This window comes from Scomber scombrus, chromosome 1 (assembly GCF_963691925.1).
Source record: "Scomber scombrus chromosome 1, fScoSco1.1, whole genome shotgun sequence".
NCBI lineage: Eukaryota > Metazoa > Chordata > Actinopteri > Scombriformes > Scombridae > Scomber > Scomber scombrus.
In genome coordinates, this window is record NC_084970.1 from 7772994 (window position 1) to 7800988 (window position 27995).

The 27995-nt window shown below is 41.1% G+C and overlaps 2 protein-coding genes across 2 annotated transcripts; both read right to left on the minus strand.

Moving 5' to 3' along the window:
* Positions 1-793: 793 nt before the first annotated feature.
* LOC133980914 (lactoylglutathione lyase-like) lies at positions 794-6033 on the minus strand. The gene is made up of 6 exons (XM_062419783.1): positions 5882-6033; positions 3590-3672; positions 3183-3323; positions 2980-3047; positions 2696-2785; positions 794-1603 (listed from the first exon to the last, which is right to left on the minus strand). Exons 1-6 carry the CDS (start codon positions 5948-5950, stop codon positions 1512-1514), a joined length of 543 nt encoding a protein of 180 aa, XP_062275767.1. The 5' UTR covers positions 5951-6033; the 3' UTR covers positions 794-1511.
* Positions 6034-7284: 1251 nt separating this feature from the next.
* eprs1 (glutamyl-prolyl-tRNA synthetase 1) lies at positions 7285-27944 on the minus strand. The gene is made up of 35 exons (XM_062419795.1): positions 27793-27944; positions 25915-25999; positions 25687-25786; positions 25445-25601; positions 25107-25243; positions 24697-24794; positions 24380-24506; positions 24072-24264; positions 23801-23972; positions 23415-23648; positions 23236-23320; positions 22871-22930; positions 18485-18595; positions 17751-17887; positions 17449-17656; positions 17232-17344; positions 16906-17023; positions 16332-16514; positions 16068-16235; positions 15545-15790; positions 14176-14412; positions 13850-14080; positions 13480-13748; positions 11924-11975; positions 11069-11278; positions 10846-10918; positions 10590-10669; positions 10325-10426; positions 10002-10157; positions 9597-9794; positions 9184-9357; positions 8896-9056; positions 8710-8788; positions 8550-8614; positions 7285-8330 (listed from the first exon to the last, which is right to left on the minus strand). Exons 1-35 carry the CDS (start codon positions 27833-27835, stop codon positions 8180-8182), a joined length of 5013 nt encoding a protein of 1670 aa, XP_062275779.1. The 5' UTR covers positions 27836-27944; the 3' UTR covers positions 7285-8179.
* Positions 27945-27995: the final 51 nt, after the last annotated feature.

The following is a 27995-nucleotide window of genomic DNA, read 5'->3' on the forward strand; positions in this document are numbered from 1 at the left end:
GAGGGCAATACCTAGTAGGGAATTGTATGTTAGTGTGCTGACCTTAGCGTTTCGCTTAAAGCACCGCAACAGTGCAGGTTCAAAAAGCTGTTAGTGTAGCCTTGCTTTGGTGAATTTGCAAATATGTCTGCAGAATTTAGGTAGAGAACAGACAGTGCTGCAAAGACCACGAGTACCGGTATGTTTACAGGAGACACACAGAGCTGGGTGGACTCAAACCAACAACCTCTTAACATTGAACCTTGGGGTTCTAGGGTTCAGGAGGTCATCGGGAATGATGTGTCATCTGCAAATACTGCAGTTTGACTTTAAGATGAAGAAAGATGCAACCTTATGTGTGAGTTCATCTTGCAAATCAATCAAATAACATGATAAACCATGACTTCAGTGTTGGTAACAATGCTGAGAACACATACAGGCCTTTACTTTGCATACGAGGCAACAACAGTGAGACATGGTAATACACTGAAGGCAAAAATGGGATTTGACCTAACCTCTTCAAAATGCAAACTTTTAAAAATACATTAAAATTCAGTCAAATAGTTTTGAATGTTTCATTTTCTTAGCCTGAATGAGAAGCTTGCATTCATGTCAACCTTAATTATAATTATACATTTAAACTTAACGTATTTTTGTTTTGTTCAAGTTTAACATATATTACTATTCAAATTAAGATCAAATCATTTTATTAATTATATTTGAAGTAATTTCAATTTCTACCCATACACAAACGTGTATGACTATAAAAGTAAACATTTTCTTCTCATGTAAGACAACAAATGGAAGCTTATAGTAAATGTTTTCCATTTAATTCAAATTTTGGGAAAATGTTCATACTGATATATGAGAGGTCTTTTAAAAAATACATTAAAAAATTCAAATGGAAGTATTAGAATCATTACTTTTTAATGATCATCAAAGCTTGTATTCGTCTCTTCAACATGATACCACATGTGGGAGTTTCTTGATGGTAGTGGTACAGCAACTATGTGAATCTGTGAGAGAGGGATGATGTCACCTTCTTGTGTCTTGCTATAATTACCACTTTGACTGAGTTTGCTGACTATTCCTTGAACTTAAGTGTTATGACTAAAAAAAGCTGTTACTTTCTGCTTTGTCTCTCAAAACTAGAAGAAATTACAAATCCATTTTATTTGAACGGTCGCTTTCACATTTATTACACATTAATGCCACATCATTTTAGCAATACTATCTGAAGACACATACAAACTGATGATGGTAAACAAACCCAACAGCCACACAAAGGATTTGCTATTTAGAGCAATAACTCCCATATTTAATCTAGTTGTTTATCAACTGTCCAATGTTAGTCCAGCCCACGCAGGGCACACTGATTGCCATTGTGCAAGTGATCCCGCTCCGTTTTCCCTCAGCTCTTCAGCACGTGTTGCTTAATTCTTCGCTAATCCCCAGTGTTCTGCTCTCCCAGTGAGGCCACAGCAGGCCTGGCTTGTATACACTGCAGCAGGTAGCGCGTTGGATCGTAGGCTTTAGGAGGTAATGGACACCATGTTGTTGGGACTCAAGATCTCAATCCAGTAACCATCTGGATCCTGAATGAAGGCCAGGCCTTTCATTTTACCTGAGGGAAAATAAGAAGAGAGGGGACAGAAGCATAACTGTAAATATGAATACACATGATGTACAATATACAGGTAGAAAAAGATGTAAGAAGTTAAAAGGTTTCCTGTTGTTTTTGAGCACTCGTCACCCTACAATGTCATATTTTTATGAATAAGTCTCCTTTGTGTTTGTTTTGTGCCTAGATGAGAGTGGAGCCATTCACATCCTGCTGTAGGCTGCATGCAGTCAGTGGTGACCCCATGAGATGCACCATCTGGTTTTTCAAGGGGGTCCTCAGGTACAAAACATCAAAGTTAATCATTTAAACAAATACTTAATAATAATGATACTAGATGAAATAATCCAACGACACAAAACTCTGCCACCGTACACATACACAGACACACGAAGGTGTGCAAATATATACAAAAACTGTTAAAAATCTGCTCTGCAAACATTTTATGAGGAAGAAAAAAGGCACTCAACATATTTGTTAGGCCTCATGAAAACTCCACGAGGTGCCTTCCAGACTTCCACCCCTGTGATGAGTAATAAAATGCTAATGCAGTATGAAGTGCCTCTCCTGCATGGCTCCTGACAGCAGTATGAGTGTGTGGTGAGCACACTGGAGGGCAGTAAAGGAAGCGGAAATGCAAGAGAGAAACAGAGTGGCTTAAAGAGAGGAGGGTGAATGGTGTGTTTCTAAAGAGCACCCTTCTCCTTGTTTCCATTACAGTCAGACTGACATTCAGTATTTGTATTATATAGCAAAGCCTGATGACACAGAGGCCTGGTTCAACCTGACTTCAAAAGGCATTCTGGTTGTCTGTTGATACGTTGTCTCTCTTTAACCTTCACAGCCTGTAAAAGCTTATGCCTTTTTTTTTTAATAAACCTTTTTGTGCAGTCAGTTGAACAACAGCTCATTATAATTTTAGCAGTAATTTTCATAGTCGTCCCCCCCCCCCCCCCCCTTCAGTTTCTTGAGTAACACCTTGATTCTTAATTTGTTTTACATAACCAAACAAAAAAGGAGAAGGGTGAGAAAAATACTGAAATGGACTGTCAAGATTGATTAGTTTTAACATGTCTGTGACACTTCACAACTTACCATCGTCAGGCTTCTTGACAAATGTGACTCCCTGCTCTTCAAACAATTTGCAGGCTGCGTAGACGTCTGGTACTGCGATTCCAATGTGTCCTGTCAAAAGTCAGGGGGACAGACAGAGACTGTTTGCTTTAAATCTGCACTGGGGTTGCACATATCCACAATCTGCCACTGTGAGCCAATAAATGTATGTTTCTTACAATAGCAACAGAGAGAAACGTGATAGTAAAATGCAAAAGTATGTACTAAAAAGAAGTCAGTTTGTGAAACGGGGGAAACTAACTTACCGAAGCCACGTGGATCAGAGTTTCCATTATGATAAGACTGGCTTTCATCAGACTCAGAGCCCCAGTTACTGAAGGACAGGTGGGATGGGAGGAGGGAAAACGGATACAAAAGAAGAAGAGTGGATGAGCACTGAATCATTTTTGCTAACTGTGTCCTTTAAAAGTGGTCAAATGAGCAGTGAAGTCATTTTGTTGCCTCTTACTGTGTCAGCTCGATGGTGGCTCTTCTGGAGAAGGTCCAGGCCGTCTTTTCCTTCACATCTGTGGGAATCTCCTTCTTGTCCTCGTAGCCCAAAAAGAAGAGAGAGAAACGCATGGAGGGGAAGTCGAACTTTTGCAGGAGCCTGGAAGATTTGGCACACGGGAGAGAAAAGGTCACTTCATCCATAAAGGGCAGGTAATGTGTAGGTAAGAAACAACACACACACACACACACACACACACACACACACACACACACACACACACACACACACACACACACACACACACACACACACACACACACACACACACACACACACACACACACACCTGTCAAAAACAGTTCAAAAGCATGTTTTTTTTTTTCTTTTATTACTTTAACTAAAGCCCACACTAAAATACTTACGTCATGCCGAGGATTCTGGTGTAGAAATCCAAGGATTTAACCGGATCTTTAACCCGCAGCATCGTCTGCTGCATCATGAAGTCCTAAAGCAGCAAAAACAAGACACACAAACACAGTCACTGAGGTTTTAAATACATAACACAAGAAATACGTTATAATTATCCAAACATTTTATAAAAAATTTAAGTTCCCCACCCCACTGCATTATTCAAACAGGTCTTCTGAAAAGCAAGGTTTGTAAGTGTCAATTGAGGCTGAAACTAACAAATATTTTCCTCAATTACTTGCTTTTGTCTATAAAATATCAGAAAATAGAGATAAATGCTTATTAAGATGTCTTGTTTTGTTTGACCAACAGTCAAAAATCCAAATATATTCCATGTCCATGTTCATATCTCCCCTGTGCATATCCCTTTGCTACCACATTAGAAAACAGCAACACTGAGTTCAATAAATGCAAAACCCCCTGAATATTAGAGATGTAAGGTAGCTCGGAGACGACCTCACAAGATTTGTCTGTTTGGCTATCTCACACTCATGGGTGAAAAAAGGTTTTCAGCCAAACTGCACCTCTGTGTGACCGAGCGCACCTAACTCCGAATGATCGGCACATCTGTGTGAGCTACGCTTCAGTCAATATTACCATACTGAACAGATTAGGCCTGCTCCCATTAGTTCACATTTACTTACTTGTTTTATTTCCATGCATGAAGTTTTCCATGCCAGCTCTGACTTTGACATTAAGGTCATACCACTTTTTTCTTCTTTTAATTTCTATGGTCTAAATTATTTCCTGCACAATCCCAATGAAGATGTCGTTTAGACTTTTATAATATCTAATCTACACGGTGCTGTGAATAGCATATTTTCAAGTGGAGCCTCTGCAGTTATTAATAACACATGTGAGGTTGTGTCTCAGCTGAGTTTTTTGACAAATTGAAAATGTCACTCTTGCAACATATTCTGCCTTGGAGCACTGACAGCATCTCACAATAACTTAATGGTGTCTTTATTCTCCTGTGGTCTGTAGCCTTTAAGATCAGGCATGATACTGTTTTTTAATGATGATGATGATGCCCTTAAATTTAACCTGATAGTGCTATTTTTTATTCTTAAGCGTTTAACTTTTACTGTGTGTGTGTGTTGTTTCACAGTTGAGTGTTATCTCTGTGACTCTTCCCCTTTCCTGTGCACTTCCTCCGACAACGTTTTCACAGTGGCAAAATATATCAACATACTGTATCCATGCAAATTTCTTAAACACCGCTGCAACGTGAAACCATTTCTCCACTACATCCAAACTTTTCAAACAGTCATGTTTTGCCAACTTTGTGGTTTTGTTTGAGTGGTTTCTTTATATTATTTTATTCATTTCATTTTCTCAGATAAAATGTGAACTTTGACCTGCCAGTCTGCTGCAGCAGAAAGAATCCAGCTCACACATGAACTGTGACCACATTCTTCAAAGTCTTCGCCATGGAGTGCAATTGAAGTTGAGTGACGGCTGGAGCAAATATTCACAGAAACTGTCAACAGGTCAACAGAAGTTCAACTTTTTTTGAGCAATGGACCACAGAGTAAAGAGAAATGTTCAGCCAGACCTGTTTTTAAGAAAGTTTTGTTTGAGGACAATTAAAATGAACTATATAAAATGTATGTCATCTTCAACTTGTACTTGTTTTTATTAGCCAGCTGAAAACAAGTTAGATCCAGCAGCTATTGCTCACAACTCAGCCCACATCATCAGCTACCCCCAGTCTCACCTGCTTTTTACTACAGCATATAGAGTCTGTTGGGGGTGACCGCGCCTACATAACATACTTTCTAGTTCAACTCCTGAGTTAAGCACAGACTTCTTCAACGCATGCTTTTGATATATGACGTCTCTACTTTTCCGCCAACTTTGGACACAATTTGTCTCCACACGAGTGAGCACCGGCAAAAACTTGAGCTGTATCGCTAAGTTAGCTTAACTTAATGCTGCAAGTTAGCGTAACTTTAGTGGTTCGTCAGTGTTTGTAGTCCAGACGTGTGTGTTAATACACACACTCGCGGTAAGCATTAGTAATCTTGTATAACATAACCGAGTCACTTGTCAGCAGGCGACCAGTTCACAGTTTGTGGAGAAACCTGTCCCTGTCCGATAAAGGACGCAATGCAAATAGCTGGCCAGCCTATCTGGCAGCCGCTGTTGGCCTGTTGCTGGTTTGGCTGGATTTCTGGATTTGAGGTTTTGACAGTGCCCGGTACAAGTAGATTTGAGCTTCCATAGGGGATAATGAACCAGCTTACCTTTGTTACGGCGTCTCCATCTTTGCAAGCTGCTACCGCTGCCTCGTCTGACAGACCTTTGTCGCTCATTTTTGCTAAAATAATACGTTGCTAAGTTGTGCCGCAGCTCTGCGGGGCGGACAGACACTGACAGGGAAGGAGAGGGGCAGGTACTCGCCTTACTTTTCCCACCCGCATTCCGTGAAGAACCGCCCTACGCTACCTCTGATTTGCTAGTTTTCGTTGTCTTCATTGGTTAGCTTTAGGTATGAGGACTAAGATGGTTGGTTTAGGGTAAGAATATCATGGTCAGAGCCAATCAGATGCCGAGTAGGGCGGGTCTATACTGTGAGGGAACTTTAACTACAAGATTTTCCTGTATAACCTTTCAAAGTAAAAAGCACGTTGATAACAATCAACTAGACTTATTTTGGCACTTAAAAAACACTTTCAAGGACTTTGTCACCTTAAAAAGGCATTTGATAGGTCTCTCTAAATTAACTATCAAAGCATGCATAATGGCCTATCAAATCATATGTCACTGACATAGCTTTCAATTCCTTATTGATTTATTATCTATTTGGAAAATTAGATTAACAGTTGCTGCAAGGGTAAAGAATAAGGTGCAGGTAAGAATAAGTCCAAAAAATAAATGGGAATATTAAAAACCTCAGACAACATAAATACACAAGGACTCATCCAGTCTGCCACCATTAAAAAAGTGTAACCGTCAGCAGCATGTCACAAAGCTAACATGTCCAGCACCACTAAAACACACTGTAAATTATGACGGTTCAATTTATGAACTAAAACACGATAATGCAATAAACTCTAGCACATTATGCGAACATGTCGATACTTTTATTTTGAAAATTCAGGTAGGAAGTGTTTTTTTCTATTTGTTGGCAGGACCAGACTCTGCATTATGTAATAGACCTGCGGCAAAGTGCACTATGTTCTATAACCCTGCAGATTTCACTATATTTATACCCTGTTATTTGATACAGTATTTGACAGTAATGCACTCCAATACAGTAAAGCTTGTAAATTATACAGAACAGAGAAAAACTCCCCTAAAATACCTCCATGGACTCTCAAAACCTAACCTGACCTAAAAATATGTCTAATAAACAGGATTTATTGCAGGGCTGTTGTACTGGATTCACTTACATTGCTAAATATGTGAGCACTGACTGTATGCTGCAACTAACTAGTTTCCATTACTGATTTATATATCAAGTATATTACTGATTAATCAATTATGATTTTCAAGAAAATGCCAAAACAATAATGCAGAATGTTCTTTACAAGTAATCAACGGCCAAAATGTCATCTTCTGCCAATTTGCTTCATATCTGCAAAGAAAGTGAAAGCATATTGTTGTGCATAGTGTCAGCCCACATGATCAATAACACACTCCACAGTTTGCCATGTAAATAACTTTATTATAGACAAGGTGTAGGGTAGTTTAACGGAATAGGGGTGACAGAAGGTTACATCAACCAGTTCATCACAGCTGCTCATCATTTGGCTGTGGTGGATCTGAGAGAATTGCATTAGGCTGTGAGTCACGAGCCACATAACCAGTTATACAGACGGAGGAGGGTCTATAAAGCTGTGCGAATACAGCAACAAGCCTGAATACCCGCAGCGAACCTGAGACAGTTGGCAGGCTGAGTGTAATGTTCCCCAGACACTGGCAGACGGTATGTTTCTCAGTAAATATTCTCTTCAGTGCTTGTTTTTGCCAAATTTCAAAATCCCACGTGTCATAAAACCCGCTTATTTCATGAATGTAGAGCGAAAGCTAAAAACAAAAATGTGACTTTTTTTTGGTCTGAGATGTCAGTACGGAATTATAAAAATATAGAAATTCTTAAAGTGGTTTCCAAAATCCAGCAGCTGTTTTAACAATTTAACCAGTCACGTTTCGATGAACTAAAAGTTGATTCATTACATGTCAGCAACTGTGGGACATGGCTAGATTTAATATTTGCCTAGTTTCCGTTAGTTATTTCAATCCTAGCACAAACCGCAGCTGGACAGTGAGTGTTCTCTGACATGGCTTTTACAGAGGTATCAGTCATGTAGGAAAGAAACAGTGCTACATACCATCTTATCTCAACTCCACTTCCTGTCAGCATCATGATAATAATGACAACATATGTTAAAAAACAAAACAAAATAACCATATTCCCCATTCTAAATCCCACAGTCCAGTCACCCACAAGAGATCAGAAAAGAAGAAAACCATGAGAGAGGGAAGGAAAGCCCTTTTCTACTGCGATGTTCTTCCTTGTGCTCCAGTGAAGCAGGTGTTTAGTAGCTGCGTCCAAACAGGGTGTAATACTGTGCGTCCTCCTTGCCGCTGACACACTTCTGACCAGGCTGCAGAGTCTTCAGGGGTGAGAAGGGGATACAGAGACTCTTAGCTCCCATAGATGGCGCTCCAGGCTCCAGGTCCTGGTCCCTGATACAATAGAAACAAGCAAAACAATCTTTAAAAAGGTTGAAATTAAAGCACCAAAGGCAAAATTAGAAGAAAGTGGATAGAAATAAATGCTTTGTTGTGAATGGTAAAAATGATGCACTTATACTACATGTGACCCTGACTGAAAATTCTGAATAGAGGCATTTTGATTCCATGGAGCTGCAGAAATGTGTAAAAATCATTGTGAATGGAACATACTTGGCAGTGATTTTCTTGATCCAATCCTCGCACTCAATTCCTCCACAGAACGGGATCTGGACGATCTATTGAGCAAGACAAATTTGTTGAAATCAATTTTTAACTCAAGTTAGAACCAACAATGAAAGGTCTAGCAGTGAGTCTGGGCTATTTTCCTCACCTTGCCCTGATCCAGATCCTTCTGGAACTGTTCCATAGTGTCTGCGACCACCATGTGAGTGTTCAGGTCATTTGAAGCTCTGAGACACACACAAACACAAAACATTTTATTTAGCCTTCTTGTATGTTTATATATACACACCATTCACATACATCATGTAATAAAAGCTGAGAGTGTGTATCTTACTTATTGAACATGCTGTTCTGGATGTCCTCCAACATGGCGAGCATCCTCTTCTCTGCCTCGGCCTCTGGAATCGTCACCTTCTCACCAGTATCTCTCCTCACTGCGACAAACTGACGCTGCTGCATATCCTTGGGACCCACTTCCAGACGGATGGGAACGCCCTGAATGAGACATCCACTTTTAAACGTTTGTTCTTAGGTGATCTTTTCTTGCTTCACATAAAACTGATTGTAACATCATGCATCAACTTAAAACTATCATTACTGCGATCATCGTATTGTTTCCGACCTTGAGTTCCCAGTGGTTGAACTTCCATCCTGGGGAGTAGTTGTCTCTGAGGTCGGTCTTCACTCTGACACCAGCCTCCAGCAGCCTGCTCAGGTATTTGGAGCACTGGGCCATCAGTGCCTCCTTGTCCTGCTCTGGCAAAGACGCTGTGATCCCACATGGGATGATGACAATCTGGGAAAGAAACAACAAGATTTAACTATATGAAAAAAAATTTCTACATGTATAAAAATGTATCATATATTGGTTGTTCATTTACAATTATTTTGTTAATATGAAAATGTAAGAAGAGAATAAAAGCAGAAGTTTTGTGGAGTATTTTAGATCATGGTGGATTTTTGTAGATTGTCCTTTGTAGAATGATATTTAAACAAGTCTTTCATTAAGTATATGTACTGTGTCTCCATATCTACCTGCAGGCAGGCTACTCTGGGTGGCAGTACGAGTCCCATGTTGTCTCCGTGGACCATGGTGAGGACACCGATGGTCCTGGTTGTGATACCCCAGGAGTTCTGGTAAGCCAGTTGCTTCTCGCCAGGCTTCTTTGGATCCTCAAACACAATCTCGAACATCTTAGAGAAGTTCTGACCCAGATGGTGGGATGTAGCACCCTGTGGAAGCACAAAGCAAGTGATTACTTCCTGTTTTTGTGACTAAAATTGCAATACTGACTTTGTTCAAAAAAATGAGGAAGACAACTATGATGAATCCTTGTCTGTTCCTCTACAGTTTATCACTGGTGAAGTATTATTCAGCTGAGAAAACCAGCGAGGATGTAAATATAAAGTGCAGAAATCGTATGTACTGTGTTTCGGTACCTGAATGGCTCTGCCGCTGGCGGAGATGAACGCCTCCACAGTGGTGGTGTAATCTCCTCCTGCAAACTTCTCCTTCTCCGTCTTCCTTCCCTTCACCACGGGGATGGCCATCAGCTCTTCATACACTCTGGCGTACAGGTCGAGTATCTGAATCACCTACATGTACATGATGGGCAAAGCACACGAACTGTTTAGTAAAACTATCAGTTAAAACAATAACGCTAACTTTAGCAGTGAAAGTACTGCTCCGTTATGTTTGCGTCACTTAGTTCTTGTGTATTTCATTTTAACATGGTGGATACAGGTGTCACCGGGTCCGTTACCTCCTCAGTTGCTTCCTCTTTCGTAGCAAAAGCTGTATGTCCCTCCTGCCAGAGGAACTCTCTGGTCCTCAGGAAGGGCTGCGGGTGTTTGAACTCCCATCTCTAGAGGGAGGAGTGGCAGGAAGAAAAGAGGTAAGAAGGGAGAAAAATACTTCAGGGTAACAAGCTCAGTGAAGGAAATTGGTGAACAGAAGACATGAACAAAAGACCTATAAGTAAGAGGTATGGAACAGGAGCTGTAAACAGAGAGGCTTTTGGTACTGACCACAACGTTACACCACTGGTTGAGTTTGATTGGCAGGTCTCTGTGGGACTGCACCCATTTGGCGTAGGCTGGGTACATCACTGGAGCAGAACACAAACATGCAGGTTCATACCAAACATCACAGAGCAGTAAACTACACAAGACAGCTCACCCTAAAGCAAGAAATATTCTATAACTGTAACTAACTAACTCGTCAAAACACTGTATATGCTCTATATGTATCTGCTGATATATAGAGTGTAGCTGCACTTCACACCTGTCTCACTGGTGGGTCTGACTGCAATAGGCTCTGCCAGCTCGGTCTTCCCTGACCGAGTCACCCAGGCAACCTGAAAAAGAAAGCAGCACCATTACATGATAGATATTTTGTTGCGTTAGTTTTTATTATTAATATCATCATCCTCTTTAGCACTGATTTTCATGTTTTGTCCCCTTTAGTTCAAACATAGAATGATTCTGTGTAGAAGGGTCATGTTTACCTCTGGAGCAAAATCTTCAATATGGGACTTTTCCTTCTCCAGAGCGGCCTGAGAGACGAACATGGGGAAGTAGCAGTTCTCCACTCCCAGTTTCTTAATCTCCCGGTCGAAGAAGTCTTTAATGGCTTCCCAGATAGCGAAGGACCAGGGCCGCAGCACGTAGCAGCCGCTGACATCGTAGTACTCAATCATCTCAGCTTTAGTGATGACCTGGATGGGAAGGAGCGACAGAAAGTTGAAAGGGAGACCAAATCTTTAAAAAAAAGAAGGACTTATTAAGCTCATTTCCAGCACTATAGCTTTATTCTGGGAGAGTAGCTTTGCATGATTCACAATTGAAAAAAACTCCTTATTGATCTTATACAGGCCCTTAGTTCAGCCTCTGTCTATTAACAGGCTCCTATAGCTCCTATCTCTTTAAGGCCCCTCTTCCAATTAACCCACTCTGTTCTGATTGGCCAGCTTTCCGGAAGCCTGTGGAGTGGCAGCTGTATCAGAGTTGTGTTGAGTTACCACCGATGCAAACCCAACATTTCCTGTTTTACTGCTTCATAATAAAAGCTTTTAAATGACCTAACAGGACTAACAGGAGTTATTATAAAGAATTTGCCGGATATGAAACATGCTCCTTGCAAATTAGCAGAACTGTGTTAGTTGTGCTAAAAACAGGTTGACACAACAACATATGGACATGTTTAATATGAACATCTTACACTGTAAAATTATATATAAAAGACTGAAAATAATGAAGAAATTTCATCATTTTTCAAAAGTGTTTTTTAAAGTGTCACGTTAATCATGGCTTGTCTGGAAATCAAGAGTTTTAGTTCAAGTGAAAGAAAAGTGTATTTTTACCTGAGAGTACCAGTCAGCCAGGTTTTCCTCTTTCTTGGCTTCCAGTCCCAACCTGAAAGGAGGAAGACAAGTGAGTTAGTATGAAGCAAACTGAGATAACATATATTAAGTGTAAATGCATGTTAGAGTCTGCACAAATTTGCATTCATAGCATTTCTTTTGGAACCAAGTGTCTGTTTTACTGTATTAAAGCACTGTCTCCTCTGATAGTTTGATTAAAAGGCAGCAGTGATCAAACACTGCCTAAATACATTGACAGAGCAGTCCGGGAAATACCACAAAACAAACACTTAAATGTCAATCCATGCCCGATTAGTAAGTCTACTCTGCTGGTAATCCAAGTGCAGACACAATGATCATTACTCCAGAGTGCAATAAAACAACTCTTAACAGTCATTTCCAGTCTAATCAACCATGCAACTCAAAACTCACAGCACAAGACACAGCAAACCAGCCTTCTACTGCTAACTGACAACACACACAGATAGAGCTGCACCATCAGGCCAAAAAAAAGGAAAAACCCCAATTATTGGCACCATATTACAATCATGATTCCATATCTGAGGAACAAAAAGTTATTTTCTGGACTTTTTGCATCTTATATCAAAATCTTTCACCTTTTGAGGACCTTCAAAATGAAAATTTCAAGTGTGCAATTGTGCCAAAATATGAATATATACACAGTTAGTAGTAGTGCAGCACTACCGTAAAACAAGGCATCGGATTTCCTCGTTGAAGCTGACAGGAAACAACGAGCACTGCTTAAAAAAAAAAAAAAAACGGATCGGAGAACCACGGCAGCCATTTCAACTCACCAAATCTGAATACATAACAACCCTCTTCAGTGGTTAAGTTACAGTAGCAGAAGGTCCTGCTTACAGATGATCCATCTTCAGTGTGTCCGAGTAACAAATCCATGTGTGTGGGTCTGTTGCGGCAACGCTCTGAAGCTCAATAACTAACCGGCAGGTGGGATTGTGCTTTGAATACAACCTTCCACCAACTGCCAACTCAGTGTACTCAATTCAACACCTCTGTATTAAATTATGCATCTAAAGTCAACATCACATTTAAGTGACTATAATGTGCTTGTTAAAACAGGATTCTGAGAAGGTAGTTCAGTATAAAGACTTTTTATTGGCTTAGACATTCCGAATCTCGCCTAATCATTTTCAGTACAACCAACTTGTAACTACAAAGGAAGCATTCATACTGGATAACAGCCTATAAATACTGTTCTTCAGCTTGCAGAGTCACAGCAATACTTCCAGTCTTAAAATGACCACAAAGAAAGTGAGAACAAGTCATTGTTTTTTGAAATGTGAGAGATTAAATCTGCACTTTTGGAGAGAGACTGCAGTAAACAGTAGAACAGTAACAAAGTCCAAAAGTTGACTTAAAATGCAAAAAGTAAAAATAACACTTTGTTCCTATGTATCCTTATTATGATGATCATAGTAATGAATTATTTTACCTTAAATTTTCAAGTTTGGCTCTAAAGGAAAACTTGCCAGTATGAAAAAAAGCTCTCCTCTCAGTTGTTTTCAGTCTCTCACCGTGTTTGTTTCTTAGGTCCTTGACCCTCTCCTGCTCCTCCTGCTCCACCAGAAGACTCCTTGCCCTGGCCGCCCTTGTCTCCTTTCCCCTTCTTCCCTCCTCCTCCTCCCCCTCCTTGTTTCTCAGACTTATTCTCCCTCTCCTTGCGGTTTTTGTCCTCTCCTCCAGCGGCTCCGGCAGCAGCCACTGGTTTGTACTCCTGTCCGGTGAGCGACTTGTACTTGTTCTTCAGTTCCAGTAGAGTCTTCACTGCACCATCCACCTGGTCCTGAAATAGAAGGTAAGAGTTGTTGTTCAGCTGTGAGTTTTTTTACTCTCTAATATCAAATGTATTTTATTCCTCTCTGTGATGGACTCCCATGGACTTACCTTGGGAGCTTTCTCAGACTTTAACTTTCTCACCAGATCTCCCTGTTGGGAAACCTGGGAGAACAGATCCTGGGCTTGAGGGACAGAGCTAGACTGGGTTGAGGCAGAGCTGGACTGGGTCTTTGCAGGGCTAGCTGGTGTCTGTGACCCTGGTTTGTAATCCTTTCCGGTCTGCTGTTTGTACTCTGCCTTTAGAGCCAACAACTGCTTCACTGCTGCATCTACCTGATCCTGATGAGCAGCCAGCAAGAAGAGAACCATTCAGTCACAGTGTGGATAACAGCTGAAGGACTATTCAATGCTGTTAGAAGTTTTATCAGTCTTACCTTAGGGGCTTTTTCAGTCTTCAGCTTCCTGACCAGTTCTCCCTGCTCAGCAACCTTCTCGTAGAGGCTGGTGGCAGCGGGGGCAGAGCTGGGGGCAGAGCTGGGGCTGCTCTTGGCAGGAGCTGGAGCAGGGGCTTTCTGAACTGGTGCCGCTCCTGGTTTGTAATCCTGGCCGGTGGCCTGTTTGTACTCTGCCTTCAGGGCGAGCAGCTGTTTGACTGCAGCGTCAACCTGGTCCTGGAGAGATGAGAACAAGGATATAGTCACTCACCAAGGATGGAAAATATTGATATCCCATCCAAATTTTTATTATAAAAGCGGCTTTGTTTCAGCATGTAAGACTTATATAGTTATAATGGTAACATTATAGAGTAGAATACATTTTCTCTAAGCTCATAGCCCTTCTATTTTCACTACCAGACAGCCTTAGCTTGTCATTATGGCTGCTGTTGTGTCAATCTCTTTTTAAATGAATGTTAGAGTAGATATTAGCATCTTAGCATTTAGAATGTGTACTCTAATGTATAAAATATGCATTAATGTTATTTTAGACACCTGTTCCAACATTGAACATCCTGGCAGCAAGGCTATCCCAGTCACCTATCCTCAACTAAGATTTGTTTTTTTCAATTAAATTGAGAACATCTGGACAATAACAGAAACGACTCCAGATGTACACGTCTCTCCATGTTGCTTAAGGCCAGTGTGGGGTGTTACAGCTGATAGAGACTACCTTAGATATAACACTGACTGTGAAACTGATTTTTTTCTTTTTCCCAGCAGGAGCTACAATAAAATGACTTGTTATCCTAAATTCAGTAATAATGAAGTTATTTTGAGCTGAGCACCAGGGGGAATGTTTGGTTTTAGCACAGAGGAGTCTTGCTATTTGCCTGTCACAGTGGTAGGCAGAATAGACCAGAACTCATTACTCTTATCTAACCACATTATTTGGACTATAAACATTTCCCACAGCCCAAAATGACGTTTTCAAATGTGTTATTATTCACTTTACATAGATATAAAAACAGGATAAGCAGCAAATCCTCACATTAGAGACGCTGGAAACAAGAATGCAATTTTTGATTGAAAAATGACTGATCCGACTAATCAATTATGTAAATAGTTGTAGAGTAATTTCATCACCCTGAGCCTTAGACTGTTGTCCCATTGCACTGCCCACTGTTAATTTAAGTGGTGTACCAAGAATTGTATTTATTAGTATTTTTAAATGGTCTCTATGTGGTTAATGAGCTATTTACTGAGTAAACTGATGAGTCATTTGCAGAATAACACTGATATTCACGAATTTGCACTGAGCTTTAAAAAGGTACTACTTTCTACTGTCCACGATGTTGCATCTGAATACCTTGGGGGCTTTTTCAGACTTCAGTTTCCTCACAACCTCTCCCTGCTGTGAAACGCGCTCGTACAGGCATGAAGAAGAGTTGGAGGAGGAGGAGGAGGTGGTGGTGGCTGCAGGAGAAGGAGCAGGAGCAGGAGCAGGGGAGGCGGGAGCGGCCGGGGCCATCCCTGGTTTGTAATCCTGACCAGTCAGCTTTTTAAACTCCACCTTGAGAGCGAGAAGCTGCTTCACCGCTGCATCAATCTGGTCCTGGTACCATCAACAAAATCAGATATAGTTGCAGGATGTTAAAGATAAACTTGACTGGCATGCAGATGATGAGGGGGGACACGAGAAATGACTGGACAAATAGATTCAGGACACGAGCTACAAACGACATGACGTGTGACTTTGGACTTAGTAGTCAAATGCATGACGACCCGATAAAAAGACAAAATGACTTTACGAACAGAGAATTGACTTGCGACATGAGAGGTGACGTGGACATGAACAGATGTAGACATGATTAATGATTAGACAAACGTACCTTAGGTGCTTTCTCTGTCTTCAGCTTCCTGACCAGCTCGCCCTGCTCAGCTACGCGGGTGTATGGACAGGGGGCGGAATCCGATGATGGGGCGGGTGGAGCTGGGGCGGAGGTGGGAGGAGTCATGCCTGGCTTGTAGTCCATACCTGTCTGCTGCTTAAACTGAGCCTGCAGAGAGAGAAAAAACAGTGATATTATAAGCATTTGAATAATTAATTAACTCTTTATTTACTGTTTTACTGCTTCTAGTTACAACTGACGGACCTTTAGAGAAAGCAGCTGCTGAACCGCTTTGTCCACTTCGTCTTTTGGAGCTTTGGCAACCTTCAGCTGGCGGACTGCTTCACCCTGGGCTACGATGCTTGAGAACACGTCACCGCCTGAGTTTGAGGCAGGTGCTGGGGCGGAGGTTGAGGCAGCTTTGGCAGCTTTGGCAGCGGAGGCAGGCTAAGACGAAAGGTATAAGGCAGATTTAGGAGAGCAAGAAATAGACTTCTGCTGCCTTTTAATAAGAGTATATGATAGTTATTCTCTTTCAGCTGGCCAACATTTGCACAACTAGTTAAGACCAGTTAGCGATCACCATCTCATGTTTCTGCTAATGCTGTTGGTGCTTCAAAACAGACTAATCGCTCTTACTGAGCATTTCAGAGAGCACCGGTGTCTAAATGATTAAAATGTTGACTTGAGGCGAAAGGTAGAGCTTTTGCTACAGCTGGACATGTTTCAACCTGAAATCACTGTAGCCGCTAGCGCTGCAGTCGGGTCATTTAAGAGACGGTTTCCAAACAAAATAACAGTTAGAAACATGAGGGGCGTTTTCTTTAAAAGCACTCACCGTCTTGCTGGGGGCCTGGCTCTTGGTCTTGTCCTTGGATCCGGCAGTTGGCATATCCTTAGTGTGACCATCAGGAATGTAGATCAGAATACAGGGACTCTCCTTACAGCTGTTGGGACTACAAATGCAGGAAAACCATCAAGAGAGCTCAAACGGAGAGAAGAATCCCAAAACATGAAAGTACCAACATTAAGGAGAAAATACTCCTTAAAGAGAGAGGTATATTCTAGGCTGGGCTCTTTACAGAAATGGCTTGAAGTGTAATTACGCATTTAACCCTCTCAAGCTTAGAGTCTACTAGATCAAATGAGGTATTTTCCCCTCACCTGACTGGCTCATAGGGCTGGTCACAGATGTAGAAGCCTCGCCTCTGGAGCTGAATGATGTCACCTTTCTTCAGGGTCTTCAGACAGGGATCTCCAAGCATCTTCTCCTCCAACTAAGAGAATGAGACAGTCAAACAGAAGATCATTTTTAAAAAATGATCGCAGCAAAAAAATCACCAGACGCACACCCCCGACACACACAGAGCAAAGAAGAGACCTTGCTGTTTTTATTGATGAAGTCTTTGAAGTCGTCGTCTTTGGTGATGACGGCTTTAGAGATGAGGGGCTGGTAGTTGATGCACACGGTGGGCAGCATGGGTGCTGTGCTCGTTTCGGCAAGCCAAGTGATCTTCGTGGTCTTTTTGAAGTCCTTGTTGTCCAGGTTCAGACGAGCCTCCATGGACAGAACCTTACCGTTGGCGCCTCTGAATGGTGAGGAAACAAAACGTCATTATTTTAATGCTGCACCAAGTGGATCTTAACAACAGTGTGGATTAAATGAGCAACAATCAAACGTACTTGTTTATCTTGGTGATGATGAGGTTGCCCCAGTTGATGAAGGTGACCATCTCTCCCTCTGAGAACGTCTCAGCATCCGCTCCCTCCACCAGAACCCGGGGTCCATACCAAACCTCCTTCATGCCCACATCTGCGTTCTGGATGAAGACAGAACAGTTTCAGCACTTTTTACTAAAGAGACAACTGTGGCAGGCACTTAAAACTCCATTAATCCAACACGTTGTTATTTTACCCTGAATCCCTGTTCAAATCACATGTTGACACAGACAGGGGGAGTGTTCCACAGATAAATAATCAAGCAAATGAACAAACATGCTGAGCCTGTGCCCAGTTAAAAACAGGAAAAGATAACATTTTCTGTTAACAGTCAAAACTCTTTATGGAAAATAAAAATGGAATCAAAGTTACATTTTTCACTAGATTCCAGTTTTAAAAACCCCATACATTTACTATTTAAAACCAGTAACAAAAAAAAAAAAAGTTTAAAAGTCACCATGAAGAAGACTTAGGACCAGCTGATTGGGGATGGCTTGATCAATTGGGAACAAGAATTTGGAAAAAGCTGACTTTTGGGTCAGTGGTTAAGGTCAGGGTAACTCTCCAGGAAATTAAAGTATGTATATGTAATGTTCCCAAAGTGACCATGATCTGATATGTGCTTGTATATGTGTGTGTATGTATGTGTGTGTGTGTGTACAGTATAAGAGAGAGAGAGAGAGAAAGACAGCACTAACCTTAGGGTGTTTGACCACTTCCTTCATCTCCTCTGTAGCCTCTGGGACAGAAACAGGAACCACATAGGAGCTGGACAGAGCTGTGTATCTAGGGGCGACGGGGTCGATAACCTAACACACACACATAAACACGGACAAAAACATACACACAGAAAATGATTACAGGTCATTAAAAAAAAACAGCAAACCACCATTACATTAACATCAACATACAAAATACTGAATAATGAAAAAGGACGAAGCAGAAAATGATGCAACCTTATTAAAAGATGGTTTTCTTCAAATCAAAAGATAAAAGAAACTGAAGTGAAATACTCGGGACTTGGGAAGTGACAATAAAAAAGACACACAAAGAAAGAAAGACAGGTGTAAAAAAAAAAAGCAAAACGTATTTCACGAGTCACGGCTGTGTGCAGGTTAGAGGGACTGGCCACTTATTCATTCTATCATCTACTTTCACTATTTAACCAGCCAGCCTGATGATCAGCTAACCAAGTGTTTCATCATGAACATTATCCAAGCAAGAAGAGATGCTTTTTCATGACCCTCAAGTCTGCAGCCACAGTCAGATTAATACTACAGCTCATTTATCCAGCATTTCTCACATTATACCAAAGCTTCGAATGTGTCTCGTAAGTAGCTATTCAGACGGAATTTTTTTTTAAATGTGTTTATTTTATAATTGACATACTAAATACTATCCAAGTATATGAAAAGAAAATTTCTCAACAGCATGCTACAAAAGCTGCAATGGACTGAATGATGAGGAGGACGGGGACAGGTGGAGAAGACAAGAAGAAGACAGGAGGAGTTAACACTTTATGAGCTTTAATGGCCTACAAAACATGAACTCCAAGAGCTCTGACTTGATATGTTTTCTACTGACTTAACTGTATGTTTGTTGTTGTCCATTACTAGTCCTTGTTCTGGTTTTGGGGACAGGCTGGTTGGAACTTAAAGATCAAACTACAGAACAAAATTAAACCCGCTTTGTCTATTTCTGAATACTCATGAAGAAGAAAGGGAACCAGACCTGTCTCGATAACTACTTTTGTTGGACGATATATTGTCTCAGAAATAATCGCGATAAACGATATCATTGTCATTTGAAGATCATTTTATACCACTAATGTATGGTATAATTCCTACAGGGAATACTACATTAGATTTGACTTGGTTCAAATATGATATCTTGTTTAGGTCTGTCACACTGTGTCATTATCAACACCATCATGTCTATATATATATATGGACTTATCATATGATACATGGACATAAACTTGATAATTTTTTGACCTCAGTATTGCCACACTTCACATTAGCAGCTAAGAGGCTATTCATGTCACATTAGCTAAGCAAGTAGTGTCCTCCATTCCTCACTGTGCACGTCCTGAGTGGAGACTGCAGAAGAATTAAAGGTAAATAACTTTGTCCCGGCCCATAATGGCAGTCTGTGTTTTTACAGAAGTGTAGCGCCCACTTTCCAATCCTACCCCCTGCCCCCCCTTGAATTATTAAGCTATTATATTATCATTATATCAGTGGTATAAAATGGTCTTCAAATGACAATAATATTGTTTATCGCGATTATTCCTGAGACAATATATCATCCAACTAATGTAGTTATCATAACAGGCCTAATCTTGTAATGTTTTGCTTTGTGATTAAGATAATGATGGTTATTCTAGTTCAGATTAGGAAAGAATATTTTGGAGACAGTAACTATTTCTGAAACTTAATGTTCTGATTATTCTTCTATTATTCCTTATTCTGTTGTTTTAAGAGAATATGCAGCAGCATGTAGACAAGACAGAAAACTGCACCTTCAAATACTGTCTGAATACTTCTACCCAACGCCTCCCACAACAAACACAACCAGGTTACTGTTATATATGATTTTTGGGCAGTAAAAGTCCACAATATCCAAACAGCTTGAATGACAACCCAGTTTTCCTCAACATCCTTCACAGCAAGTATTAATCATGTTTGAACACGTGTCAGGAGAATGATGAGCGATGAAAGCAGCGCACAGCTCAAAAAAAATAAATCAGCAGGGGAAAGAACGTCATTGGAGGTCAGCTGGTAGTTATTCGCAGCGTTTTGCTCAAGGCCATTTCAAGAACACTTAAAGAAGGCGCTACTGTACGTCACCCTGACCGCTACACCACTCCGCTGCCGCTCGCCTTTTACTGCCATTTGTTTCAAATGTAACATGGAGGACCTGCTCTCTGTTTGGCTGGTAAAATAGTGAAAAGGCTGTCAGTGGATTATTTCAGATAAACCAGCACATGATGAAAGCAGGGGGAAGGGGTTGGGAGTGAGGATGAGGAGGAGGTGGAGGAGAGGAGTACCTTCAGACAGCTAATTTGCAGCTTGGAGACAGAAGAGTGAGATGCTGTTTAATGTCAGATACAAGGGAGGGAGGCAGAGAGAGAGAGAGAGGAAAGAGGTAGAGACACATTTACACAGAATGGACCGTTTACAGAGTTTCGCGTCACTGCTGAATCCTCCGCACAAATCAACCACCTTACTGTTTTTATTCATCTAACATATTCAACATCGGGACAAGCCCTGGCTTTTCACTGATGGAGAGCAGCAGCAACATTATCCAACAGACTAAAAGTTCCCGATTCCAACTACAAACAAAAGGAATAAATCTCAGTAGAATATATAAAATACAAAAACTGTAATTATTGCCTGTCGTCCAAAAAAATTGAATGGAAACCTAGGAAAAATCTGACAAGAGACGCTTGGCACTGCCATTGGAAGACTTCTGAGGTAAATAATAATAATTTAATATTAAAAAGGAATGAATGCATGTAACACCGCCTTCACAGAAACCAGAAGAAAACAGCTAAAATATGTTGTATTTCACTTAGTAGGCTTGTTTCAAGTGAAAAATTCTAATTTAAATATTTTCCCTTGAATTTAAGCCACAAATGTCAGATAATATACTTATTTAACATACTAATTACAAGCACTAATAAGCAAACTGTCAATAAAAAAAAAAAAGTTGAGGACTTTTCATAAACAGAGACTTGTATTGCATGTGGTTGCACATTTGACAATTACACATAGAGTAGTCTATTTATACAAGTATAAAGTTAGGAGTATAGTTTGTGTACATGTAAAACTATAAATAATGTCCAGTCAGGGCTGGAAAGTACAGATGACATAGGATATGGCATCCACTGAGTGATTCACACTGTGTGTTATTTTCTCTTGGTTTGTTGCTGCTCTAGTATTCTGTACTATGACTGTGATTTAATGACATAGATATACAAGGTCTGTGTTGATTGGGCTTATAGATATTTTTAGTCAAATGTATTACATTAACTTCTCCCAATCTACCGTTATGGCAACACTTCCACTTTCCTGTTAAGTTGTTATGAAGGTAAATTGGGGACATGAAACTGTCTGAAGAGGACAGGGAGGAGTGGGTTAGTTGAAACATGCATATGAAGCCCTTTGCAAAAAACAGAAGCAGCTGTATGATCTTAAATGTTAACTTAAAGTCAACTGACATCACTTCTTCTAGTAGCTGTTGATAACTTGTTCCTGACACCTTCAAAGGTCATGCAACTCCAGCCTGTCACGAGTCTAAAATGTCCTTTAAAGTGAAACTCAGATCTAGATTAGTTATTTGCCTAATATTAAAGAATGTGTGCTGGGTTTCTGGTCACTTTTACACCATTTCTCCTGTCTGCTGATGTGCATTTGTAGCCTCACACCTTCTACACCTGACTTTAAGGATGAAGCAGCCAGCGAGGAAAAACCACACAGAGGAAGCAACACTGATGTCCAGACAGATGAAAATAGGGAAAAATAAACACATTTAAAAATAAAAATGTGGGACATGAAATGAAGCAGCTGTTTTTGGATTTTAAGGTTTTTAGTATTATTGTGTGTAGGAAGGAGGGTAGAGTAATGAGGCAGGAAACGAAATGAAAGCGTTGTTTTTTTTTTTTTTTAAAGACAACAGTGTAGTGCAGATAGAAGCCATGCGAGCAGTGAACCCACAGATAATTCTCTGAACCTCTCTCAATTACAGGCTTCAGTGTCTGAGTATATTAGCATAATTATTCATTATATTCATTCTGGTCCCTGTAGAGTTTGTATTGGTAAATAAATTAAAGGTCTCTGCTCTTACCAATAAACTGTTGATCTAAACTAAACCTCTGAAGTTTTACAGAGGATTCTTATCCCGCAAAAACTAGCTCAGTATGTTAAATTCTAATTAACAATGAGCCGCAGTCCTACAAGTCCTTAAAACAGAGCTGAATATAGTGTTATAATCATCTTTTAAATCATCATTTGAGTTTACAGCAACTGTAGGTTCAGACAATCAGGCCTAAAGATGTGCAATGACAAAGGAAAAAAGTGTACCTTCTTGTTGAAGGCCCAGATCTTGTCCCACTCCATGTTAACCACTGACCTTGATCCACCCTGGAAGGTGTGGAAGAAATGGGAAAAAAAAAAAAAAAAGGTAAATGGCAACACAAATCTTGCAATATTTTTTAATATTCTTCACATTTCACATGTAATTATTGTGAATAGATGCTACAATTCCTTAATTTGTAAATGTTGGTTTGCCTAAGTCAATTTAAGCTTATTTGAAAATGAAAAAACTCTTTCTTTTAATGTGATAAACTAAAGAATTTCACCAAGACTTAACCAGAAACATGGCGTGGCATAAAGTTGAGCGTATTATCTCTTGCCCGTCTCTAACTATGAGCGGCTGACAAACACACCTGAGCAGCTATGAACTGTTTGAGACCCTCCACAGTCATTCCTCTCCTCAGCACTCCTCTGACGGTGGGGAAGCGAGGGTCGTCCCTGGAGGAAGAGAAGAAGAACATCAAAACGGGGATAAATAAAAGGGTGGATTTGGGGGCAATAAACTCCTTATTTATGCCTGATCTAAACCTACCATCCCTCGACGTATCCTTGGTCGACAAACCAGGTGAGCTTCCTCTTGGACAGCACTGTGTTGTTGAGGTTGAGGCGGGCGTACTCCCAAATGTAAGGCTTCCTGAGGCGAAGGGCGTCGATTATCCAGTAGAACTGCTCGTCGCGATCGTGGTACTCTGTGGTCCTCAGAGCGTGCGTCACAGTCTCCAAACTGTCCACGATGGGGCAGGCGAAGTCATACGTTGGGTAAACTCTGAAAGCAAAGAGTGGGACGGTATCCACAATTACTATTCCTTGAATATCTCAAATTTGGCCCATATTGGATGCAAATACCCCAGATGTTAAAGTACAAATAATAAAGATTAGTAATGTTTGCCCCTCCCTAAACTTATTGAATTCAAGTACCTGTATGTGCTTCCTGTGCGAGGGTGGGGGGTGTTCTTGCAACGGTAGAGGGTGGGGTCTCTCATGCAGCCGTTGTTGGAGCTCATGTCCATCTTGGCTCTCATGCAGCAGGTCTGCCCGAACTCTGTCCCGGATTTCATCTCCGACCACATCTTCATGTTCTGTTCCACGGCTGCAGAGGGGGAAAAAAAGAAGATGTAACTCTATCGTAGCTTCAACAATCATGGGGGTGCCGCTAGCAGAAATGGCTCGTGTCTCTGGGCAGGCGTACTGTTATTTCTGCATTTGGACTCGGTGCGCTGCTCCCTCTCCTGCTTCATCTGCTCGGGAGGCGTGTTGTCGATGTAGGCCTTGCCCTCTGTGAGAAGCTGCTCTGCGAATTTCATGATGATGGGGAAATGGTCGCTGGTGTAGGTGAACTGGTCTGGATGGATCTGGAGCATAGAGACGTCTTCCAGGATCACCTGAGAAGAAGAGCAGATGAATGTAGACATAAGAACACAAAAGTGGACATTTTACTAATTCATACGTTTCAAAATTCTATTGTTCCAGGATGTCTAAGTCCTAGGATTGTCTCACCTTCTCAAAGTCCTCCTTTTCCTTCTCAGGGTTGGTGTCATCAAAGCGCATGATGAGCTTGCCTTTAAATGTGACCTGGTAGTGCTGGTTGAGCAGAGCAGCCTTGGCATGGCCGATATGCAGGTATCTGGCAACACAGAGAGAGTTAGATAGTTCCAGTTAGAAATCACCATCGAGCACCAATGTGGCCAAGGGGACTGTGAGCTGCCAAGTCAATTTCCTGTTATCTCTCTACTATCAGAATCCTAAATAGCTTAAAAGAAGCTTGACATGACACATTTCAGACAGCCTCTCCTCAACTCAAGAGCAAGCCTTACCCGCTGGCTTCGGGAGGGAATCGAACCACCACCTTGCCCATCTCAGCTCCTGGCAAATCCACAAACTTGCCAACATCCTTCTTCTTCTCCTCCTCAGACTGCCGATAAGACACACAAACAGTCAGAAATATGACAGAATAACTGTGCTGTTTAGGTCTGTCACGATAACTACTTTCGTTGGACGATATATTGTCCCAGAAATAATCGCTATAAACGATAATATTGTCATTGATTGATTTTCAGGTAACATTGTTTTTCTCATGATGAAACTCTTGCAGGATTTAATTATTTTCCTATGACAGCCCAAAACATTGCTGTGGTTTGCTCATGTGACTAAGAGGAATAAACATAAATACAAATACACCAGTTTTTTGTTAAATCCACTTGCTAATGCTTAACATTACACTTACACTGGATTTTTTTACTGGAGCTTTCTTGGAGGCGTACTTGCCACCCACAGCAGTGAAGGGAACCTGTGAGCTCAAGAAAGAGAACCAGCGGTTGACGTGGGAGAAGGATTTGCCCTGGCTGGGCCATTCGCCGTGACCTGCAGAGAGACAAACACAACCTGTAGTGCCACATTTCACCCGTTTGACAGCAGGAATTCCACAGAAATTTCACAAAAGTGCTTCATCGGTTCTTCAGAGTGGACAAAGTGATCGGATGTGAGTTTTGTGTTATTTTAAAAACGATAAACCATGAGCTGGGAGACTTTTTAAGATGAGTTTTGATCCTTGATGATACTGACCTTTGAGGGCGGCCCAGATGGACAGATCAGCCAGTGTGAGGGCATGTCCGACCAGGAAGGTGCGCAGGGAAAGGGCTTTATCCAGTTCACCCAGTGCCACAGTGAAACCAGGCTGACCACACAGACGCCGTGCACTGAACTCCAACCAGTGGTCCACCTGCAGATACCACACAGCATCCTGAATGAGGACCAAGAACCTCAAAATGTTACACAATATATCATAAAAACAAACACACACACACCTCAGTCTGCTCCATCATGTTGGCTCCATAGAGGCCGAGGGCGGGAGCCACACGGGCCAGGTAGCGACTGATAGAACTGGCATCACTGAACTGGACTGCACTGAGGGGAGAATGGAGAGCAAAGAGTTATGATCAATCCTTTACATCATGCATTTTAAACGTTACACTATTTAAGTTCATTTAACTGGCTGAATGTCAATGAAGTTAAACATCAACTGTGTTACTGACTCTGAGACGTGGAGCCGGGTGTCTTTGCCTTCCTCCACTGACAGCTGCACACTCCCCTTCACATACTCTGCTGCCAGGAGCGCTCCTGCACAACAGAGGAGAGATTCATTCAGTGTTTGTTGTTGTTGTTGTGAATCTGTAAAAATTGACTGAGGAGCCTCAATCTAAAATCTAGTTTCACATTTGACCTAAAAGGCTGCTTCAGTTCAAAACAACCTCAAACTGGAAAACTGAGAATCTTTAAAAGAATTTTGGTCGAAGAACCAGTTGAACTTGTCTTACAAAACAAGCACACTGCGCTGTTTCATGTTAGTCTTAATTATCTCAGCCTGCTGTAACAGCTGTGCACTCAGTCTAGAGCTGCAAGGATCAGTCGATAAAGCGGTTAGTTGATCGACAGAAAATCCATCTGCAAATATTTTCATCAATATTTTTTTTAAGGAAAACACAAAAATGTTCATGTTTCAGCTCCTCAAATGTGACAATTTGAAACTGCTCTTTGTCATACATGATACTAAACTCATTATTTTTTAATGTTGGTATAAATACTCTTATAATGCACTTGAAATCAATAGTAGAGTAAAAGATCATATGGTTAACAAGCCACACTTAAGACTCTCCATTGTTATTACTGAGTTTCAACTTATGTTGACTAATGTTTGGCATTTAATCATCATATCACCATCACAGAACTGTTTTCCTCATACTCTCAGGTACACCTCACCCTTTGTCACACATATGCACGACTCACATCTAACTATTGCATCTTTAAAGGTCTGATGTAAATAGATGGTGGCAGGTTATCTCTGTCCAGAAGAGACATCCTTTCAGCCTCTGAACAAGACCTGTCGTCCAGTATGTCAGTATCTAGTTTTACTGTCAACTGTAGTAAGGTGTTTGAGTAATAATGAAAAAAATCAGTGTGCACAAATGTGCTCTCATCATCCAACAATCCACGTCTCAGTTTTCAGCAGGCTTGCATCAGCCGACTGTTAAAACTACAAACACACGGGGGCGCTGTTTGTCCTCTGTCACAGCACAATCATTGTATTAGCTTATTTTGCTACAAAGCATGGCCACAATAACCCTGAGAAAGCCTATACCAGACTTCGGTGAGCAAACGCGCAACACCCTGTCACACATGTGTCATAAATAACTCGGGTATGGATTAGCTTTAACAACAACGCTGTATATGTCAACACCCACACGGCCCCGCTAGCTAACCCGGGTTCACTATTAGCTAGCTCATGACAGCGTGTCAACTCATCCGTAATGTGACATTTCCAAGTTCACAAAGACTTTTCGCTTAAAGGTGAAGCAGCTACGCTTATAGGGAACCAACAGTGCCATGTGAAACGTGTAAAGTATGAGGTCGCATGTGTCATTAAAAGGACATTTAAACCAGCTGTCCGCATGTTGTGGGTTTGAATGCCACGACGACAAGCCGGCTAACGTTAGCTAAATAGAGGCAGAACTCCTCTCCTCTTATATGGCCATACAGTCACACCAATCTCCATGTATATATAGCTCAAGTTACAGAGGTTGCTCATTTGTGAGAGAAACCACATAGCTACCTCATAGATATTGGCATATTTGGAGTTGCAAGCATCCACTATTCAATTCGGCTGGTTTACATCAAACAAAACTGCCAGAAAAAACCCAACTTTTATTATTGTTGTTGTCATTTTACAGTTGGCTTGGTGTCTGCCGCAGTATCCAGAAAATACCCAATGACTGGTTCTTCATTATCAGACACACAGCTATTTATAGTTTATTATAAACAACATTAAAGGAACATTTTGAATTTGCCTCATTAGTCAGGATGACACATAATTAACAGTGCAGTGTTTCTTTCAGGGATCTCAGGCTATAACTCACCTAGAGGTGGATTGCTTGTGTTGATGATGAGGTTTAACGCCATGCTGTGAAATCCCTCTTCCAACACAGGTGGTGAAGCCTTGTCACTGTCTCAGAGACCCAGATAAAAAGCCTGCAACAGCCGACACTTGTCTCCACAGTCCTGCACAGACCAGCGGCACGGTGCACAAGAAGAATCACTTCTTCTGCTTTACTGACTTCTA

What these genes read in the sequence shown, in the direction of transcription:
- eprs1 (XM_062419795.1), bottom strand. Translation starts at nt 27,835, where the DNA reads ATGGCGTTAAACCTCATCATCAACACAAGCAATCCACCTCTAG. An exon ending in ACATGATGGAGCAGACTGAG is followed by an intron (nt 25,602 to 25,686) that starts GTGTGTGTGTGT and finishes TGGTATCTGCAG; the next exon opens with GTGGACCACTGGTTGGAGTT. An exon ending in AGACAGAGAAAGCACCTAAG is followed by an intron (nt 15,791 to 16,067) that starts GTACGTTTGTCT and finishes TGATGGTACCAG; the next exon opens with GACCAGATTGATGCAGCGGT.
- LOC133980914 (XM_062419783.1), bottom strand. Translation starts at nt 5,950, where the DNA reads ATGAGCGACAAAGGTCTGTCAGACGAGGCAGCGGTAGCAGCTTGCAAA. An exon ending in GCCACCATCGAGCTGACACA is followed by an intron (nt 3,048 to 3,182) that starts GTAAGAGGCAAC and finishes CCTGTCCTTCAG; the next exon opens with TAACTGGGGCTCTGAGTCTG. An exon ending in CTCTGATCCACGTGGCTTCG is followed by an intron (nt 2,786 to 2,979) that starts GTAAGTTAGTTT and finishes GACTTTTGACAG; the next exon opens with GACACATTGGAATCGCAGTA.